This window comes from Didymella exigua (assembly GCF_010094145.1).
Source record: "Didymella exigua CBS 183.55 unplaced genomic scaffold M421scaffold_48, whole genome shotgun sequence".
NCBI lineage: Eukaryota > Fungi > Ascomycota > Dothideomycetes > Pleosporales > Didymellaceae > Didymella > Didymella exigua.
In genome coordinates this window covers 17,465-37,125 of record NW_022984822.1, presented here as the reverse complement: position 1 = coordinate 37,125, position 19,661 = coordinate 17,465, and the positions used below count along the sequence as shown (strand labels likewise).

Below are 19,661 nucleotides of genomic sequence, written 5' to 3'. Positions count from 1 at the left end.
GCGCTGTGTTGTGTGTGCTGTGTTGTGTGTGCAGTGTGTGCTGTGCAGTGTGTGCTGTGCAGGCTGTGTCGAGGTACACCCCGGATCAGGGGGGCGGTTAAGGTCAAGTTAAGAAGAACATGGACGCGGACGTGGACGTGGATGAGGATGAGAAAGAGGGTGAGAATAGGATGAGAATGAGAATTGCAACTGCGCGCCGCGCATGGTATGGCATGGCATGGTATGGTGTGGTGTGGTGTGGTGTGGTGTGGTGTGGTATAGTGTGGTGTGGTATGGAATGTTATGGTATGGAATGGTACGGTGTGGTACAGTGTGGTATAGAGAAAGCGCTGAATCAAAGAAAAAGAAAAATACTAGTCAAACCCATGCCCACACAAAAAGCGTCGTTGGCTCCGCTCGTCTACACGCTGCGCTCCGGACTCTCTCCCTCGGCCACCACAGCAACACCCAGCCCGCGATCGGGGCTCTGCAGAACCAACTGCTCATGTCTCCTCGCCCTCACAAAATCACTAACGCTCTTAATCAGCACAAACCAACCGACAATCATCAGTCCATAGGCAAGCCAATCACTACCCGTCACGCTCGAGCCCGCAGACGCCTCGCCGTCGGACCCCGTCCCCAGCGCCGCCGGATCAAACGAGTGCGCATCCGGGTCAGCAGGAACCGCGCCCGAGAAGTCCTGGCCGGCGTCACTTCCGCCCGAGGGATTGAGCCCAGCCGAGCGAAAGCCGAAGCCAAACTGCACCAGCGTGATGCCCAGCCCCGCGCGCGACCCGTTCTTGGCGGCGTGCGTCGTGTGCAGGAGATATGTCAAGAGGAAACCGACGAGCTGGAAGGACATGCTGATCAGCGCGTTCCAGATGAAACTGAACAGCGACCCCACGGGCAGGCCCTCGACAAAGACCTCGTCGCCAAACGCGCCAGGGGCTAGGATCGTGGTTTCCCAGTACGGCGGTGTGGCGTCGGCGGCGGCTTGCTCGTATGTCTGCGGGTTGGGTTAGTCATGCTGTAGGTGGGAGGTGGGAGGTGAGAGGTGAGAGGTGAGAGGTGAGAGGTGGGAGGTGGGAGGTGGGAGGTGAGAGGTGGGAGGTGAGAGGTGGGAGGTGAGAGGTGAGAGGTGAGAGGTGAGAGGTGAGAGGTGAGAGGTGGGAGGTGAGAGGTGGGAGGTGAGAGGTGGGAGGTGAGAGGTGAGAGGTGAGAGGTGAGAGGTGAGAGGTGAGAGGTGGAAGTGGAAGTGGGAGGTGAGAGGTGAGAGGTGAGAGGTAGGAGGTGGAAGTGGAAGTGGGAGGTGAGAGGTGAGAGGTAAGAGGTGGTAGGTGAGAGGTGACAGGTGGTAGGTGACAGGTGGTAGGTGAGAGGTGAGAGGTGAGAGGTGAGAGGTGGAAGTGGAGGTGGGAGGTGAGAGGTGAGAGGTGAGAGGTGGAAGTGGAAGGGGGAGGTGACAAGTGAAAGGGGGAGGTGACAAGTCAAAGGGGGAGGTGACAAGTCAAAGGGGGAGGTGACAAGTCAAAGGGGGAGGTGACAAGTGAAAGGGACATGCGCACCGGAGGCTTCTCCTCGACGTCCTCGCCGCGGGTGGGCTTGGCGCTGAGGTTGGCCCACACGCCGCCGTTGCCGCCGCCGTAGACGCGCCCGCTCGCCGGCGTCTGCGTGTTGAACGTCGGCAGCTCCGTCGTGCGTCGCTGGATGCCGGGCGGCGTCGGGGCGGCGTCGTCGTCGTCGGGCTGGGGATTCCCGCGCATCAGCCGCTGGCGGTCGTCGCGGCCGTCCGCGTCCTCGTCGTCGTCCGAGTCCGAGTCGAATGTGTCGGCGAGCGTGCGGTCCTGCGCGCGGTCGGGGGTGCGGCCTGCATCGAGTGTGCGGCCTGCATCGAGTGTGTGGCCTGCATCGAGTGTGTGGCCTGCATCGAGTGTGTGGCCTGCATCGAGTGTGCGGTCTGCATCGAGTGTGCGGCCTTCAAGCGCGTCTTGCGAGCGGTCTTCAGGGCGGCGCGCCGTCGGCGACGAAGCGCGACTGCGGAACGACGGTGGCGGCGACGCGGGCGGCCACTGCTGCGGCCTTGATTCGGGCGACTCGCCGTCGGCATCGGCGTCGTCTGTGTGCGCGACCTGCTGCTGTCAGTGTGCGGCGCGCGGTGCGATGCGGGTCGGACGACGCACCCTTTCGTAGCCTTGGCGAGGCATCGCGGGCCCCGGGTGTCGTGTGTCGAGTGTGTGTCGTGTGTCGTGTGGCGTGTGTGTATGAGAGCGTGAGTGTATGAGAGCGTGAGTGTGTATGAGTGTGTGAGAGTGTATGAGAGTGTGAGTGTGTATAAGAGTGTGAGTGTGTGCGTGCAAGAGTCGGGAGCGAGGCCGAGGGCGGCGGCGTGCGAGCGTCGCGAACGGTGGTGTATGTGCGACAGTGGTGTGAGCGGCGGATGGGTCTGGTGCAGTCGAGCGGCGAGGAGGTTGTCAGCTCCGCGTGGTCGACAGCGCCCGCCCAAGAGCGGAGCAGCCGTCCCGTAGGTAGTGTGGCGCAGCGCCTCGAAAGCAGCTAGCGCGTCCTGTCTCTCCAACGCTCGCTTGCCAATCCCGGCGTCATCGACCGCGGTCTGCAATCTACAATAGTCTACAATAGTCTGCAAAGGGTTACAACAGTCTCCAACAGTCTGCAGCAGTCTGCAACAGTCTGCAAAATTCTACAACAGTCTACAACAGTCTGCAAAAGTCTGCAAAAGTCTGCAACAGTCTACTCTACAACAGTCTGCAACAGTCTACTCTACAACAGTCTACAACAGTCTGCAACAGTCTACAACAGTCTGCAACAGTCTGCAACAGTCTACAATAGTAGCTTGGGTGCACGCAGCATCTTCACCCCCAGCATGGCAGCCACAGTGCGTACCTGCCCAGCGCCCAAACGCCGTGCAAACACTGACTACAAACAAAGGTCGCAAAGCAATACACGCGCCTCCTGCGCGTCTGGCCGGCCGACGCCCTCCGCCCCAACCTGCCCTTCACACGCGCAATCGAAGCGCGCGCCCTCCCCTACGGCGTAGCGCCCCTCAACGACCCGCGGGATTCCGCACGCACGCCCGGGAAAACCTCAGCAGCGCCGTCCCCCGCCGACGTCCCCGCGACAACGGCGCAGACGCACGCAAACGCCTCGCCCGCCCAGGAGACCGCCCAGCTCACCGCGCTCTTCTCGCTGCTGGAGAACCGCTATGCAAACCGCTATCCCCTGAGCCAGGCGGTGTTCCGGCCCCGCAGCGCCCCGGAGCACTACGATACGCTCATGGCCGAGATTGAGCGCGCGCCGGGGAAGACGTGGTGGCAGGCCAAGGTCGACGAGTGGAAGATGATGATCCGGTGGAAGTAGACGGTGGGAGGTGGATGATTGTGTGAGCGGGTGGGTGTGTGGTATGTGTGTGAGCGGGTGGGTGTGTGGTATGAGTCTGAGCGGGTGGGTGTGTGGTGTGAGTCTGAGCGGGTGGGTGTGTGGTATGTGTCTGAGCGGGTGGGTGTGTGGTATGAGTCTGAGCGGGTGGTATGTGTCTGAGCGGGTGGGTGTGTGGTGTGTGTCTGAGCGGATGGGGTGTATGGTATGTGTATGAGCAGATGGGGTGTACGGTATGTGTCTGAGTGGATGGGGTGTACGATATGTGTTTTACATGTGCATCGTGGGTGCGTGCGTGCGGGCTTTGGGTGCGCGAGGCGAGGTACAGCACTACAAGGCGAGGCACAGCACTACGAGGCGAGGTGCAGCACTACGAGGCGAGGTGCAGCACTACAAGGCGAGGCACAGCACTACGAGGCGAGAGGAATCTGCTCTTAAAAGAAGCACGACTACGAATCAAGACATAAACCACGTCACCATAAAACTTGGAAATGTCGCACGCCGACTCCAACAAACGGCGCAATCGTCCGTGAGACAGACCAGCACCGCATGCACACACTCTACATCGCGTCGTCCTCGTCCGGCCTTCAGCTGCACGCGGAAGCGGCTCGGACGCGACGAGCAACGTGTCAGGCGTCGTGCACGCTCGCAGCTATCCAGACAGCCCCGTCTTCCCCGCAAAGGTACTAAGGCGTCGGCGACTGCAAGCGCAATTCATCTTTCGCGAGGCTATACTGAGCAGCAGGAATGGGTCTGGTCGCTGAGCTCCACCTTAGGCCGCGAAGTGTGGCTTCACACAAGAGAACAGACAGGGAAGGGGGGACGGGGCACGGGGCACGGGGCACGGGGAACGGGGATATCATTAGTCTTGCAGCGTCTACGCAGCCGACGACGCGAACAGCACTCTCCGCGCGTTGCCCATGGTCAGACTCTTCAGCCCGCTGCCGCTGCTCTCCATGCCCTCGAGCAGCCGGCCCATGCCGCCGAGGTCGAGCTCGCCGCGGGTCAGCAGCGCCTGGTCTGCTCGTCTGCTGTCTTCTTCCTCGGCTGGCGTCGCCGCAAACAGATCGCGCTCCACGCTTTGGTTCGTGCTCGCCGAGATGATGAGGCGATGCTCCGCTGCAATCAGCACGTCTCTGCCAATGGCCATGCGGGATGCAGCCGTGGTTGTGTCGAATTGCTGTATCGATGTGATGGCCTCGCCCAGCAGCGGGAGGTCGTGGATCTGTGTCAAGCCAGGGCCTGGCAGAGACTGGCCGCGGCCAGCAGAAGCGTTCCGTGTCCAGAACTTGGTGAGGTCCGCGATCCTGTATACTTCCGAGCCGTACCAGATGACGACGGAGTCTTCACACGCTGTGCCGTTCGGCGAGGAGCTTGAGGCAACGGATACACCGCCACGTATCGGCACTGCACTGCCAGATGAGCTGCCGTGGAAGAGATCGTCTTCCTTCCTGCGACGGGTGTTGGGTGTCATTGGCGCAAGTGAGCTCCGGCTGCCGCGCTTGGGGCTGGACGGGCCGCTGCTGCTGCTTTCCCTCTCGCTTGAACCGACGAACCCGCGCAGAGAAAACGCTGCAGGGTCCGTGGGCGAGCTGGGTCCGGAGCGATCGCAGTCCCACACTCCCCACTCTCCATCTGCCAGCAGCGCCAGAATATGCCGGCCATCAGACGCCCACGCTGCATCCACGATCGCTTTCCGCGTCGCGAGGATAGGCGGTGTGAGCGAACTGCTCTTCACGCCTTCAAACGAAGACTTGAACATGGTGACAAAGGCTCCACGCTCTGCCTGCCCGCTCGCGCTGCGCTTACGGCTTGTGGCCGCGAATGCGTCGTAGACCCGCGCAGTGCCTGTGAGGTCGGTAATGAGGAGCTGGGAGTGGCGGCGCTTGGGGTACTGCGCCGTGTTGAAAGCAATGCTGGAGGCAGGCTTGCGCAGTGTGACGGATTTGTAAGGCGCGATGGGGTGCGCGCCGTTGACAGAGGTTTCGGTGAGCTCGAAGCGCCAGATTTTGAACAGCCCTCCAAGCTCGGCCGAATGAGTAGCCACCAAAATGTCGAAACCAGGTGCAGTGGCGGGTCGTGAGTGGGATCGGCCCTGTTGCTTTCTGCGCGCCCGCCCTGGAGTTCTGCCCGCAGTGCCCTCGCCGTCCACGTCCATGTCATCGTCGGATTCGTTCTCTGCGCTCGGCTCTCCTCTTGACGTCCACGTCATGGAAACGCCTCGTGCAATGCTCTGGTGCCCATGGAACTTGACCACCTCTTCGCCATACTGCGACTTTGCGCTCAGTGGCTTCGCCTTCGCCGAGTGTGGTGGAGGCGACAGCGGCAGAGTGACGATGCGTATAGTGGCATCGGCGCAGGTGGCGGTGAAGATTAGCTTCTTGCCAAAGATGGCTGGTATTGTGTCTGCAGCCCGCAGAGCGGAGGCAGTGGGAACTCCTGGGACGGCGATGTGCAGGACACTAGTGTTGAAGGAGAGTCGGATCTGCTGTACAATGGACGGGTAGGGCTGATCTGGATCAAGCTCTTCCTCTTCATCCTCAAACTCGGCTTGCGGCATCGACTGCGCCGGGGCTGGCTCGTCCTCGTCCGAGTCGATGATCATAATGGCATCGTTGCTGGCGCCATTGACCTTCTGTGGCTTCTGTGCCTGCTTGGGTGCTGGCCCGGGATTCTTCAGCGGTCGTCCTCCCCTCCAAATGATGCTAATGCCGGTGTCGTGCGCGTAGAGCAGGATGGTCGAGCCATTGGGAGCTTTGACGGGGTAGATCGCAGCTTCGTGAACGCGCTGTGGGAGCTCATATCTGTCGACAAAGTCAGTGCATGAGTCGCAGAATTCGGCAGAAGCCATGACTACCTCAGCTGTGTCAGCTTGCCCTTGGTGGTTGCAACGGGCTGCATGGTGGAAGCTTGCGCTTGGGCTCGAGTGTCGACGACCGCTCGCCTTGACGCAGTCCACTTCACGTGACTGATGCTTAAATCTGGATACAAATCACGGGTCTTATTGCCAAGTGACCACTGACGGCAAATCACGAGCTGTTTGGTCGTGTTGAGGGTCGAGGTGAAGAATCTCGGAGGTCCGCAGATCAAAGGGAAAGCGCGACCTTGCGCGTCACTCACCATACATACCTACCGTAGCGCGCCGCCCGCAAACAAACAACCCCACCACCCGCCTTCTCGCACCCACAGCGCCCTCATGCCGCGAAACAAGCCTCCGCATGGCCTCTCTTCGCTCAATCGGGGTCCATAAGCCCGCCGCATTGCAGTACCTGGTCACCGAGGGTATTCTCCACGAAGACTGCACCGAGCGCGACTATGTCTGGGACACCTACGCCGACGAGAGTCCAGAGGGGCAGGCAGATGAGGTAGTCACTACCGACCACCATGTCGTCTGGTCGCGGGGCGGCATAGTCCGCAAGGTCTTCAACTTTGAGATCGAGAAAGAAAAGGTCATCCAGGCGCTGCTCACCTGGTTTCCTCTGGAGGCCGCCTCGCATAGTCTTGGGCGAACGAGACAGCACGAGCAGTCAAAGGCTTTCCTTGCTCAAGGCACGCAACCAGTTGCAGACCTGGACGCGGAAGCAGAGGATGCGGGGAGCGTCTCCGAAACCAGGGCGCGGGCACTGGTTGTGTTCCTCAGGTCCCAAGCCCATGTCTTTTTCCTCTCTGGAACCGCACATATTGTGAACCTTCCCTTTGAGGTTGACAAGGCTTTCCCAGCGGCGCGCGGCGTTGTGGTGCAGAGGAAGATTGCGCCCCTCATACATGCGTCTTCCAGCCCGCAGGTGCCTATGGCGCCTCCCAATTCCTTCATGACCAACGATCAGTCGTTCCTTTCACAGAGCCTCTCGCAAAGTCTATCCCAAAGTCTTTCGCATACTCACCGTCGCAACAACTCGTCCATCGCTACAGCGCGGCCCAACAAAGTTCAACAGAATGGATTCCTCGACGGCCTCATCAAGTCTGCTGCGGCGCCCAACACGGAAGGTCTCCCAAGGCTGTTCTCGTTCACAGATCCTTTGTCAGAGCTTGGACTGGTCGTCAACGTACTTTTGGGTGGTGAGCGCAGCAGTATGCTTCTGAGAAATGGCGAGGACAATCGGAGACTAGAAGCTATCGACAAAGCCGAGGAGATCATCTACGTTTCTCCGCAAAATGAAGTCGTGTTTGATCGCAGTGGCAGCGATAAGCCTCTTTTGCTGGTCGTCACAGCAAACTACGAGACGAATGTATTTACCATCTGGTGGGCGACCTACCTCGAGTCCAAATCTATCTCAGCTTCTCGTAAACAACACGCACCTGTGCCACTATCCAAAGTTCGCCGACGAAGCTCCCACGGTGCTACCTCGACAGGAACAGGCGCGACTACCCCTGCAATCCGAGGTGCAGACCGACTCCGGGAGAGCATCGGCACACGCAGCAAACCACCCGTGCCATCCTTCAAAGATGTCTCACAGACAAAGGGTAGGTTGACGGACCAAGCGGTAGACGATGTGCTCGCTTCGCAACTCAATCCCGACTTCAACATTGATCGACTGCCGAAAGAGTCTCGACGTGTCAGCTCACTGCTCTCGCGAGCTGAGTTGTCAACGAGTTTCGACAAATCAGCGTTCCAGGATCTGGCAACAAATCGCACAAGTATTGGCGGTAGCTTTGGAGCCAGCCAAAGGAGTCGGCGCTCGCTGGGCCACGATCGCTCGAGCTTCGGAGGTTCGCAGTCCCGCAATCGAGCATCAACGCCTGGTAGCATTGCATCCCGGAGAAGCTTCTTAGACATTGACGACACAATCGACGACACTATGGAAGAGAGCCAGTACGACCTCATGGACGACTACGATGAGGTGGATAACCTGTTCTCACCACCTGAAGCGGGCGCCGAGGCCCAACCGACCGATGGGTTGCGAAAGGAGCTGCTGATGGAAGCGGTCGGCGAGATACCGGCTATGCAGTATTTGAAGCCCGGCCTCTTCGCGTTGAATGATCCAACGGCAGCTACGCAGGTAGGACCCTCATACTTTCCAAGACATTCTTGGACGTGACCATGCTGACTAGAAACAGACAGCTGAGCGTCCGAAAGTTCTGACACTGAACGCACCATTCAACTCTGCATCTCTAGACAAGCGGATGCTTTACCTTTACATTTCGCACCCTTCTATCACTGCGCCCTTGCAATGCGACATCTCGGTTTCAAGGAAGCGCCTAAGGGTCCCAGCATCAACCCAACGCCTTCAACCTAGCAGCGATGTCCACAGATACGCATGCTGCCCAAGACTAGCGAAATTCGGTCCCGTTGCCAACGCCACCGATCTTGTCAAAGTAAGAGCTGGCCATGTAGAGAGGGTCGCGATGCTCAACTCTTTGGGCACCGCGGACGCTAGCATATCTCTGACTGCAGGCTGGGGTACTCATCTCCCTGCAAAGCTTGATTTGGGGCCTTTCAAGCTCTTTGATCCAAATGCTATTTTGAATGACGGACAACGAGCCTCAGCAGGCCTCAAGAGGACCATCACTCCTAAACATCCTCTTCGGCAGCTCACATCGTCTGGGCAAGCAGGCCAAGTCGATGTAGTTGACTCAGATTGGCGGAGACACCGTGTGGAGATTGGCCTCGCACCTACAAACGGCTTTGTCCGTGAGCTGTTCCGTGTGTTGACCACCATTCTGCCCGAATACGCCGGAGACTTCCTCCTGCAGATCTGGTGGCACATCCGTAAAGCACTGCCAAGTCACACACTCATGAGCAGGGATGGGGATTGGGTGGCGTTCGTGTCCACCATCTTCACTCTCGTGATACCTCTGCTGGATGACAAGTCGAAAAAGCCGAGTGGCCGGACGAAGACCCACCAACGCCGCAGCTCAGGGCGTCCTCTCAGCCAGGCAAAGCCCGACGAGATCATCAATGATGACGAGTCGGCATGGCATTTGATGTGCGATCGTCAAAGCTCACGCTTGCATTCAAAGGGCTGGACATCATCAACATGGGGATGGGCATTGCAATCCGACCCAGCAACAACGACAATGGCCCCACCCTCGAGACGTACATCAGGTCTTCAGACGATCGCTGTAGCCCGACAGGTGACGACGAAACAGAACCTCATTCCTGACTGTATGGAGACTGCTCGGCACTTTTGCCAAACACCCATGGGCCAGGCTGCAAACGCCCATTGGGCTTCCGCCCCCAAAGATTATACAAGGAAGGACGCCGCCAAGAAAGACCTGCGCCCGTCTACTCTTTCAGAAATCCTCGTCTCGCTACACCTGTACAGCGAGGAGCGCAAGCTCAATGTCCTGTCACAGGATCACAGTGATGCTCCGTCCGGTAATCTAGTCCCTGTGCTTGCTCAGCTTGGCTACTGGCTACGCTGGGAGGGCTGGGACTGGCAAAGAGGAGGGTATTATGATCTCGCCGGTGCATCGAGCGAAAAATGGGTATACGACGAGTCGCCTTTGAGCTCCAAGACACGACTCCACGCACGGCCATCAGACGCACCGCCACCTTCCGTGCTGGACTGGCTCAGTACCGTTGTGGGCCCTCAACGCTATGCACCGTTCCCAACGTTAGCCATGCTCATCATGAAGTCCAAGGCATCGCCCCATTCGTCCATCAATATCGACGAGATTATTGCGGACGTCACTCCGAGGACAATGGCCCTGCACGCGTTTTTCCGCGATATCGACCCGGCATTCAGCCCGAGGAAGGTTGTGGAGCTCATCAAAACCTGCGGTATCAGCTCAGATACGATCGCTACACTACCAGAAGCTGCAAAGGCGCCGTTGATGGAAGCGATCACCAGGTGTCAGGCCAGTCCACCAACCACTTGGTCAAGCTCTCTGCTCCAACTCGTGCAACGCGAGGATCTCGACATGGACTCGAGCTCGAGTGGCGACTTCATTCACGAGGTCCATCTCAATCCACTCTACACCGCCGCAGCTGTTCGAGACGTGCACACAATCTGCCAGAGCGCAGAGAGGTCGGAACCGGTGCAGTCTACAGCTGAAGTCAACCGTCACTACATTACCAGGCTCATCTTCCGTGAAGATCGGCGGTTCATGGAAGCTCATACTCTCCTGGAGCCCTTGAGGCAAACCGTTGCCGAATGCCGTGTAGACAGTAGAGCTGACGAAGCTACGATGCTAGACCAACAGAAGATCTTGATGCAGTGGGTCATGATACGCACCTTCTCATTGCCAGTTGGTAGCTCCATGATCAAATTCGGTGGTAAAAAGCCACTGCTTACAGAAAAGTACCCACTGTACGGATTCTCGACATCGTGTCTGATGAAGCCGATGGGCAACGTGGTCACTGCTGAACGGCAGAATTATTCAGAAGAGAAGTACTTCTGGGCATTCTTCAACGCGGGTGTTGCTGCCGGGTTGAGTATCGCTCGAGACGCCCAAGGCATCGATACCTCGTGGATCATGTACAACAAGCCTGTCGAACTGACCAACAAGCATGCCGGCCTCCTGCTAGGTCTTGGATTGAATGGTCATCTGCGTACGATCGCCAAATGGCTATCCTTTAAGTACCTAACACCAAAGCACACCATGACCTCAGTGGGTCTATTACTTGGTCTATCTGCGTCTTTCATGGGAACCATGGACACACTGGTCACACGTCTGTTATCCGTTCATGTAACCAGGATGCTGCCCGCAGGAGCTGCAGAGCTCAACCTGTCTTCGTACACACAAACGACGGGTCTCATGGGGATTGGTCTGCTGTATTACAATACTCAGCATCGACGGATGAGTGAGGTTATGCTGTCTGAGATTGAGCATGTCGAGGTACCAGACCCTTCCGAGCCTCCGGACTCACTTCGTGACGAAGCTTATCGGCTGGCTGCGGGGTTTGCCCTGGGCTTCATCAACTTGGGCAAGGGGAGAGATCTGGGCGGCCTCCGAGACATGCAAATCGTCCAGCGGTTATTGACAGTCGCGGTTGCGCCGAAGTCGGTCAATGTCGTCCATATCTTGGATCAAGCAACTGCAGGCGCAGTGATCGCTATTGCATTGATCTATATGAAGACACACGACCGCATGGTAGCCAGAAAGATCGACGTGCCAGATACTCTACCTCAGTTCGACTACGTCAGACCAGATATCTTCCTCCTTCGCACTCTCGCAAAGCACATCATCATGTGGGACAACATTGAAGCAACAGACGATTGGATGATTAAGAACCTACCAGTGGAATATCGGGAAGACTCCGATCTCAAGAACATCAATAAGTTGCGAAGCGAGCAGATGCCATTCTACAATGTTGTTGCAGGCCTTCTATGGAGTATCTCGTTGAAGCATGCAGGCACAGGCGATATTGGGGTTCGCGACTTTCTGATCAGGTACCTGGACCAGTTCATGCGGATTGCCAAACTCACCTCCATTCGCTACGACTCTCGCCTGGCCCGTAATACCGTCCGTAACTGCCAGGACCTCGTCGCCCTTTCCGCTGCTACTGTTATGGCGGGCACGGGCGACCTCGAAATCTTACGTCGTCTGCGTGCCCTTCATGGTCGCATCGGTCCCGAAATACCATATGGGAGTCATCTTGCGGCTCACATGGCCTTTGGCGCCCTCTTCATCGCTGGCGGCACCCAGACCTTCAGCAGGAGTGACAAGGCAATTGCCAGTCTTATCTGCGCTTTCTACCCTCTCTTTCCCTCCGACGTCCAAGACAGCCGCGCCCATTTGCAAGCATTCCGCCACTTCTGGGTCCTCGCCGCTGAACCGCGCTGCCTCGTCATCCGCGACGTCGACACCGGCCGTGCAATCAGCATGTCCATCACTGTTACTTTCCGCGACGACTCCTGCCCACCGAAGAACCTCGTAGCGCCCTGTCTACTCCCCGAAGTCAACGAAATCTCCCAGATCAAGACAACAGACGTGAACTACTGGCCCACCACCCTCGACTTCGCACACAACGCGACCCACTTGAGGGCATTCACACGCAACCAGTCCCTCAACGTCCGCCGCAGAAGCGCGCGCGACACATACTCGACGTCTTTCTCCGCTACCCTCGTGGCGCTCAACGAGGCCCAGTCGAGCCGCACTTCGCATCTGCTGTTCCACTGGGTCTTCGGCCTCCCCTCCATCGCCAAGTTCGTTGGCACGAGCGATGCTAGTCTCGTCCTACCCGTTGATCCGCACAGTAAGACGATGCTTGATGCGAGGGATACGGTGGTTGAGTCCAGACTTGTGCTAGGCCGGCTGGGGAGGAGTTGCAGCTTTGATGAGCTGAGGGAGCTCAGGGGCGTGTTTGAGTGGGCTGAGGCGCAGTGTCGTACGGATGGGAGGTTGAGGTGGGTGGGGAGGAGTGTCGTCGAGGGATTGAGGGCGGGGGTGCTGGAGAGGGGAAGGGCAATTGGCAGTGGGTGAGATGATCCTAGTGTCAAGGAAGGGGGAGGGATGCGATTCGTGACCCATGAGAGGCACGCCCTCGTGCAGTGCGAGTCGTACGTACCGAATGCAATGAGCGTTCTCAAGATCAGCTGCGGTGTGGATTTACGAACTCCAACTTTTTAATGAAGAAGGAAATGCACTTGGCTTACACGGATGTATTGGTTGATGCCACGCACCCATCTTGTCCCAGACGAGTGATTACATGAGCTTTTATCCACCAACACGACCTGCAGCGCATCCACATTGTCTTCACCACCAAGAGCTGCGCAGGTACTCGGAGTACGGGATGCTGTTGTCGTGTTTCTGCAAAGTTCGGAGATGACAGCTAAGCGTCTGGCCGGCAGTGGGTGTCTAATACGCTCGAACAGAGCGATCGGAGTGACGGCCTCCACGTTGGAGGAGTACGGACTGGACTGGGTCACTGCGTATAGTAATGGGGAACTGGGAAGCTGTCTTCGCAATAACGATCTTTCTTGGTAGCTGTTTGTGTGCAGAATTTGGGGTTTGTTGTTTGTGGACACATAGCTCCTTTCTGGGGAGTGTTGCCGTCGATGAACGTGGTTCCTTTCTTGGTTGACGTATAGATTGGTGGTCGGGATCTGTGTCACTAATAACTATTTATCGTTGTTTAAGGGGACGTAGGCTCAGAACATCAACATCGGCATGGATGTAGGGGCAACTTCATCTCACCTTTCGTCTTGCAGGTATGTATGGAACAACGTGATGGAGCCTTGCACTCGGCGCTGTCTCCTTTTGTACTGGTACCGCCATTTCTTCGCCATGTGCGCATTAAGAGACGCTCACTCTAATTCCGCCAAAGCAATCCTCCTTTCTCTCCCCAGCAGTTTGCATACTCATGTCGAATGCTGCGCAACTCATTTGAACTTCGGGTTTCTCTCACCTCCCAATCTTAACGATATGACGTAATAAGACGCCCCTACATCGTTATCCTCTTCCCTTTGCCTGTGGTGAGAGAAGTTGCCGATACAGCCATATATATGCCGGCACCTTGCGCCGATATTCCTTCACGTTTGTCACACAACTAACTTCATCGAATTGTTAACCACGCACAGAGCCTGCCAGCATTACTGTCAACATCATGATGGATCAAAAGTACGTGCCGAGATACGTAAACAGACTCCTCAGGTGAGCATGCAACATCGCCTCAAACTCGGCCAGTCTCATTGATAGTACGTCCTACTATGATTTGCGAGCCACCCTCACCTCTGATTTCACTGAGCTATAACGTAATGCCTCACAATTCCGTGGTGAGTCTCTCACTACCCCGAGTGGTGAGAGAAGCCGTGAGATTGGGTCCTGAGTATATGTAGTCTCGCGAGATGAGTGCCGCTACTTCTTAATACTACTTCTTGAACACTCAACTAGCTACTCATCTTTTCTTACTCAAATATCAGTGCCCACTATGTTAGATCCAACTGTTCGGCCAGGCATCCGCAAGAAAGCCTCCCTCAGGTGAGCTGTAACACGCACAATGATTATTAACTTCGAAGCTGACAAGCGGACAGAATGGGCCGCAAAACAGTCCGCCTCAACATCGGCCAAGCGGAAGAGCTATTCACGCTCCACGAGGAACTCATCTGCGAGTCACCCTTCTTCCGCACCATCCTGCAGCCCCAGCGCAAGGTCGTGGAAGGCGACTGCCCTGTCTGCCACGAGGCCCTCGACGCTACGAGAATGGAGTTGACGTATTGTTCCACGTCATGCGGGGGTAACTTCCATCGCGCTTGTATTGACGATTGGATCGCATGTGCAGCGCAAGGCAAACTCGCTACTGCATGTCCACTGTGCAGACAACCCTGGGCAGACGACGATTCGAACAGCGACACCCACCGACTGCCCACTCTCGATGCGGATGCGTTCGATGTCTTTCTCACGTGGCTGTACGCTGGCTCTTTACCACCAGATCTGCAGTCCCGAGCGTTGATCAACGCCCACGTTCTCGGCGAGCATGTCAGTGCTCCAGAGTTCTGCACCAGCGTGGTGTCCGCGCTGATCGGTAAATGCGTCAAAGACGGCGCTGTCCCGCATACGAGCCATGTGTGGACTGCATACACCGGCACGTCGCGCGGCTCTATGTTGCGGAAAGCGATGGTGGTGCTATATCTGAATCTGAGCGCGGACAAGTTTCTGGATGTCCTTGACGATGAATGTCGTCTCCTGCCAGATTTCAAGTGGGATCTTCTCCGCGCACTCGCGGCGAAACGCGATGATGCTGTGGTGGGCTGGGATGAGGATGCTTTGAAAGCTGAGGTGCTCTCCTAGGCGTCAGAACACGGGGCAACAAGATGGGAGATGGGGTACTGAGCTGGCATGTCCAAGACTGATTCCACGGATGGAGACTCTACATGACGTCTCTGTCGAGCCTTGTCCGTACATGGGCGATGGAGTGCAGTGCATGGCGGTTTGTTGGAGGTGGACTAGTCTCTCCTCGTCTTTTCATCGACGATTGCGCATTGGGGTTTGTATGGCGTTTCTTCTCTTCTCCGACGAATGTCCACATGATCAAACACCAACAGCATGTCTCTTGTGCTCAGGAACGTAGAATCAAAGCTCTCCATCAAGACAATCCACAGCTCCAACAGGAAAGACGTGGCGTCATCGTATCCATAGGTATACATCCACATAGTCCAAATACCACACAAGCCCCCCACAGAAAACCTACTCCCTAACCTCAACACTCCTCACCAACTCCCCGCCCAACCGCCTAATCTCATGCACAACCGCCTCCCGATTGACCCCGATCTGCACGCCTTCCTCCCCCTCAGCAGCCTGGACCCTGACCGGCGCACTATTCCACCCCGGCTTGACCTTCCAACTGCGCTGGCGCGTGGACAGCGGATTCCACAGCCCGCATATCCGGTCCAGGATCTCCGGGTCCCAGAACCAGAGCACAGCGTCGCCGTACACGGCGCGCAGGTCGTGCGCGAACAAGGAGGGGAGACAAGGCGCGGCGGGCGTGTAAGACTCGCCGCGCTGGAGCGCGAGGTTCTTGAAGCTTGGAGCGGATGCGGCGCGCTTGGCCTTGCCTGCGCCGGAGGGTGTGTATCGCGAAGCCAGGGTGAGCGTGATGTCGTATTCGGTCGTGCTGGGCGCGAAGAGCGACTCGGGGTCCAGCGCCGTGCCGGCGTCCTGCCCATTGACGCGCCGCAGCAGCGCATCGTCTGCGCGGCGGAGCGCGGTGGTCGCGGCGCTCGCCAGCGCTGTTAGTCGCGCCGCGACCACTGTCGCCGGCGCGCATTTGTCGGTCCACGTCGTGCCGTCGTCGCCGTCGAGGGTCGTCGCCGCGAAGAGTACGACGCGGTTCATCCCCGCGTCGATGCGGCGCCAGGCTTCGAAGCGCGTCGTCAGGCGCGCCAGGTCGGCGGCTTGCATGCGCGGCTGCGCGTGCCCATCCTGATCCACGGCGGCCGCGCTGCTGAGGTCGACGATGAGCGGGGTGTGGCGCCAGTCCCAGCGTGCGAGCCACGCGAGCGTGCGCAGGAAGCCTGTTGTCGCGCAGGCGGGCGCGGTCCAGGGGTGCGGCTGCAGAAATGTCCGCAGCACCAGCAGCTCGAGCAGCTCGGGCGCAAAGTGCGGCGCGAGGAGGTGTGCGGCGAACCAGCGCTTCGTGAGGCGCAGCGCGGGCGAGAGGGCCGGGAAGCGCGTCGCGAGCGTCTGCACGACCTGGGTGTGCCGCGGGGCGTGAGTGAAGTCGCGCTTGTGCAGCGCGAGGCTCGCGGCGGCAGACTCGCGCGAGCCCGCGTCCAGCGCCTTGTCCTGCAGCTGCCGCTCCAGCAGCGGCTGTTCGCGGTCGTGGTGGATGCGGATCCGGAATGTGAAGCCCGCGGCGCTTGTAAGGTCCAGGAAGGCCTGGTTCTGCGCGGGCTGCGACGGGTTCTCCAGCCCGACGCGGGCCGTGTACTCGGACTCTGACTCTGCGACGAGGTCGGCGATGCGCAGCAGGAAGGCGATCTTGGTGCGCTGGATGGCGCACAGGTCGTCGGGCCAGCGGCCGGAGCCTTCAAACTGCAGCACGACTGAGGCCGGTGTGTGGCCGGGGGCTGGCGGCTCAATGGACGCGTACCGGAGCTGCGCGTCTGCGGCTCTGATGGAGCGGAGCTGGAGAGGCAGGTCTTCGAGGGCGCGCAGGTCCTTCTCCATGGCGGCGAAGGCGTTCATGATGGGCAGAAAGGGCGCTACACCTGAAGCTCCCTGGATGCGTCCGGCGCTGATGAGGTGTGCAAAGGCATCGCCGGTGAAGCTCAGCTGCTCAGCGCCCTGCATAATCTTGTGGTGCGGGAGGATGTAGCGGACAATCTGCTCGATGACGGATACATCCTTCGCAGACCACACGATGCTCTCGGTGATGCTGCCATCCTTGAATCGTCTCAGCTCCGACTTTTCACCCCAGAACTTGCGGAAGACGGCGGCCTCCTGCTTGTTCTCCGCTGCGGGCCCGTGGTCGACGGTGCGATTGGCGTTGGCGGGGTCAGTCGCGAAGTTGACGAGAATGCACTTGCGCTGCTTCTCCTGCGGCCGCTTGGTGGTGATGGACCAGTGCTCTTCCACGGGCATGGTGAACGAGATGGACGTGACGCGATCGGTGAGCGCATGGGACAGGGTCGCGTACAGCTTGTGGCAAGCGCTGCTGAGCTGCTGGTTGTAGGCTTCGCTCGCGGGATCGAGGCCAAATGCCGAAAGCGGTATCTCGAGTGTGGCGTCGTACTTGAACTTCAGCACCTCTGTCTTCAGGATGAAGGTGGCGTCGAACTGGTCGAAGACGGTGTCGCTCAGCATGTCCACGGTCGCCTGTGCCTCCTGACGCAGACACGCATACGACCACTGCGTCATCCTGAACAGGATGTTCTGGCCTCGGGGCCCGTCGAAGAAGACGGGCGTCGTGTCGCCCTTTGGGATGGTGATGTTGTGGGCGTGCAAGACGACAGCCTTCTTGCTCAGGTCATGGCGCGCAATGAACTGCAGGGCCGCTTTGAACAGCTGGTAGCTGCTGTACCCCGGCGACAGCGGCTGCGCACCGGTCGCCTGGTTGGGCTGCAGCAGGAGAGCCACGAGAGCCGCCCACTCAAAGTTGCCAAAGCCCCCCTTTCGCAGCTGGCTCCCAAACCCACGCTGCTTGAGCCAGATGCGGCCGAGAACGCACGCGTCCTTGAAGGCATCGGCTGTGGTTGCTGTCGCGTACAGCAGCTTCAGGTAGGCGGTGATGTTCGCATCCGACTGCACTGCGCTGTTGTAGAAGGGCGTGGGTGGAAGCACTTTGCCAGCAGCCTCGTCGTCGGCGTCCTTTGGTCGCACGGCGTTCGCGTTGGGCAGCAGCTTGTTTGGCGCGAGCGTGTTCTCAGGCAGGGCGGGGATGATGTTGATCCTGGCCTTTGAGCTTGAGAAGTCGTCCGCGTCTCCGTTGCCACTGGGGCGCACGACGAGAATGGGCTGCAGCTGGTTGCCGTGCCAGTTCTCGAAAGACAGGGCGAACTTGTGCTTCTTTGCGCGCGCGATGCCTGCAGCCAGGCAGGCCAGGTAGTACGCCCTCTTGTAGAAGTAGCGGTGGTTGAGGTAGTCCTTGTCCTGGAACAGAGCCTTGGGCATGGTGACGACGAGATCGATGGCAATGCCGTCATCAGACTTGGTGGCCGTCTTGAGCGGGTAGCTGCCGGTCGCGTTGATGCTCGACGGGCGCTCGAAGGCAAGCTTGTACATTGCGTCTTTGGGCGGGCGTGGGCTGGGGAACGGGACCGCGATACCAGCAGACTTGAGGGCTTTCTCGGCTTCTGGAATCTACAGACGATTAGCAGGATAGACGACTAGCAGGATAGACGACTAGCAGGATAGACGACTAGCAGGATAGACGACTAGCAGATTAGACGACTAGCAGGTTAGACGACTAGCAGGATAGACGACTAGCAGCATAGACGACTAGCAGATTAGACGACTAGCAGCATAGACGACTAGCAGATTAGACGACTAGCAGATTAGACGACTAGCAGATTAGACGACTAGCAGGGTGGAGGCGGGTGTCGCCAACGGACGTACCGGCAAAGCCTCTCGGCTGGGCAGCGACTCAATGATGGTCTTCAGCGTGCGCATCACGTTCTCAGCCGGGGCCTCCTTCTTGCCGTACTTGGGCTTGACCTGCTCCAGCAGCTCGTCGACCTGCAGCTTGAACAAGTTCGACTTGAACGACTCGGACGCATAGGCGCCGTCCTGGAGCGTCGCAGCCGGCCGCTTCTTGTGCTTGTGCACGGGCGCGCTCTTCTCGTGCTTTTGCGCAGCGCTCTCCTCGGCCTCGTCGTCGTCGCTCACATGTTTGGCGGCGGCTGGTCCCTCCATCGAGACAGGGCTGTCCTCGCCATTCGCCTCCTCTTCCACTTCCGACCCCGCGCTGTCCAATGCCCCGAAGTCGGCGAAGCTGCCCTCGCTCTCGTCCTCGGACTGCTCGAGCTTTCTGCGTTTCGTCGCGGGCGGCATTGTTGTCGTGTTCGTGTGAAGCGAATCTGGATGCGTCGCGGGAACTTTGCGAACTTTTTGGTGGACCCACTCAGACGACAGGGATGATGCTGCAGCGTATCTTATCTTATCTTATCTTATCTTATCGCATCGCTACCCCGGATTCAGCGAGCGTGACAGTGACGTTGGAGCTCACTCAAGCTCTCCTCCGCCGCCCACGCTCTCCCCGCAAGCTTTGAACCCCTACCCCCAGACCCGCAATCATGGCCTGGCGCTCCTCAGGCTCGACCAATGCCTCGCTAATCGCGAACCTCGAGAAAAACGGGCTCATCACCTCCCCCCCCGTCAAGACGGCCATGCTGCAGGTACTCCCCACGACTCCGCCCACCCATCCGCCGAAACCGCGCCACACCACCGCCTCGCACCACACACAC

The 19,661-nt window shown here is 58.6% G+C and overlaps 6 protein-coding genes across 6 annotated transcripts; 3 read left to right on the top strand and 3 right to left on the bottom strand.

The window, feature by feature from the left end:
• Positions 1-8: 8 nt before the first annotated feature.
• M421DRAFT_425621 (uncharacterized protein) lies at positions 9-2,436 on the bottom strand. Its single transcript, XM_033594135.1, has 3 exons — positions 2,160-2,436; positions 1,545-2,108; positions 9-985 (listed from the first exon to the last, which is right to left on the bottom strand). Exons 1-3 carry the CDS (start codon positions 2,181-2,183, stop codon positions 401-403), a joined length of 1,173 nt encoding a protein of 390 aa, XP_033443815.1. The 5' UTR covers positions 2,184-2,436; the 3' UTR covers positions 9-400.
• A 424-nt stretch (positions 2,437-2,860) lies between these two features.
• M421DRAFT_104313 (uncharacterized protein) lies at positions 2,861-3,354 on the top strand (the record flags this gene model as incomplete). Its single annotated transcript, XM_033587002.1, has 2 exons — positions 2,861-2,872; positions 2,926-3,354. 2 exons carry the CDS (start codon positions 2,861-2,863, stop codon positions 3,352-3,354), a joined length of 441 nt encoding a protein of 146 aa, XP_033443814.1.
• Positions 3,355-4,215: 861 nt separating this feature from the next.
• Positions 4,216-6,438, bottom strand: M421DRAFT_425619 (uncharacterized protein). Its single transcript, XM_033594134.1, has 2 exons — positions 6,230-6,438; positions 4,216-6,176 (listed from the first exon to the last, which is right to left on the bottom strand). Exons 1-2 carry the CDS (start codon positions 6,271-6,273, stop codon positions 4,250-4,252), a joined length of 1,971 nt encoding a protein of 656 aa, XP_033443813.1. The 5' UTR covers positions 6,274-6,438; the 3' UTR covers positions 4,216-4,249.
• A 152-nt stretch (positions 6,439-6,590) lies between these two features.
• Positions 6,591-12,741, top strand: M421DRAFT_9509 (negative regulator of mitosis; the record flags this gene model as incomplete). The annotated part of the gene is made up of 2 exons (XM_033598271.1): positions 6,591-8,372; positions 8,431-12,741. 2 exons carry the CDS (start codon positions 6,591-6,593, stop codon positions 12,739-12,741), a joined length of 6,093 nt encoding a protein of 2,030 aa, XP_033443812.1.
• Positions 12,742-14,188: 1,447 nt separating this feature from the next.
• On the top strand, positions 14,189-15,048 carry M421DRAFT_9508 (uncharacterized protein; the record flags this gene model as incomplete). The annotated part of the gene is made up of 2 exons (XM_033598266.1): positions 14,189-14,238; positions 14,292-15,048. The coding sequence occupies 2 exons, from the start codon at positions 14,189-14,191 to the stop codon at positions 15,046-15,048; spliced, it is 807 nt and encodes a 268-aa protein (XP_033443811.1).
• Positions 15,049-15,215: 167 nt separating this feature from the next.
• Positions 15,216-19,256, bottom strand: M421DRAFT_425615 (pre-rRNA processing protein Utp22). Its single transcript, XM_033594133.1, has 2 exons — positions 18,814-19,256; positions 15,216-18,558 (listed from the first exon to the last, which is right to left on the bottom strand). The coding sequence occupies exons 1-2, from the start codon at positions 19,246-19,248 to the stop codon at positions 15,445-15,447; spliced, it is 3,549 nt and encodes a 1,182-aa protein (XP_033443810.1). The 5' UTR covers positions 19,249-19,256; the 3' UTR covers positions 15,216-15,444.
• Positions 19,257-19,661: the final 405 nt, after the last annotated feature.

Coding starts and splice junctions, on each gene's coding strand:
- M421DRAFT_425621 (XM_033594135.1), bottom strand. CDS start 2,183: ATGCCTCGCCAAGGCTACGAAAGG. Junction 2,109..2,159: donor CTCGCCAAGGCTACGAAAGG/GTGCGTCGTCCG, acceptor TGACAGCAGCAG/GTCGCGCACACAGACGACGC. Junction 986..1,544: donor ACGTCGAGGAGAAGCCTCCG/GTGCGCATGTCC, acceptor CCCAACCCGCAG/ACATACGAGCAAGCCGCCGC.
- M421DRAFT_425619 (XM_033594134.1), bottom strand. CDS start 6,273: ATGCAGCCCGTTGCAACCACCAAGGGCAAGCTGACACAGCTGAG. Junction 6,177..6,229: donor GGCAAGCTGACACAGCTGAG/GTAGTCATGGCT, acceptor CTTTGTCGACAG/ATATGAGCTCCCACAGCGCG.
- M421DRAFT_425615 (XM_033594133.1), bottom strand. CDS start 19,248: ATGCCGCCCGCGACGAAACGCAGAAAGCTCGAGCAGTCCGAGGACGAG. Junction 18,559..18,813: donor CCAGCCGAGAGGCTTTGCCG/GTACGTCCGTTG, acceptor AATCGTCTGTAG/ATTCCAGAAGCCGAGAAAGC.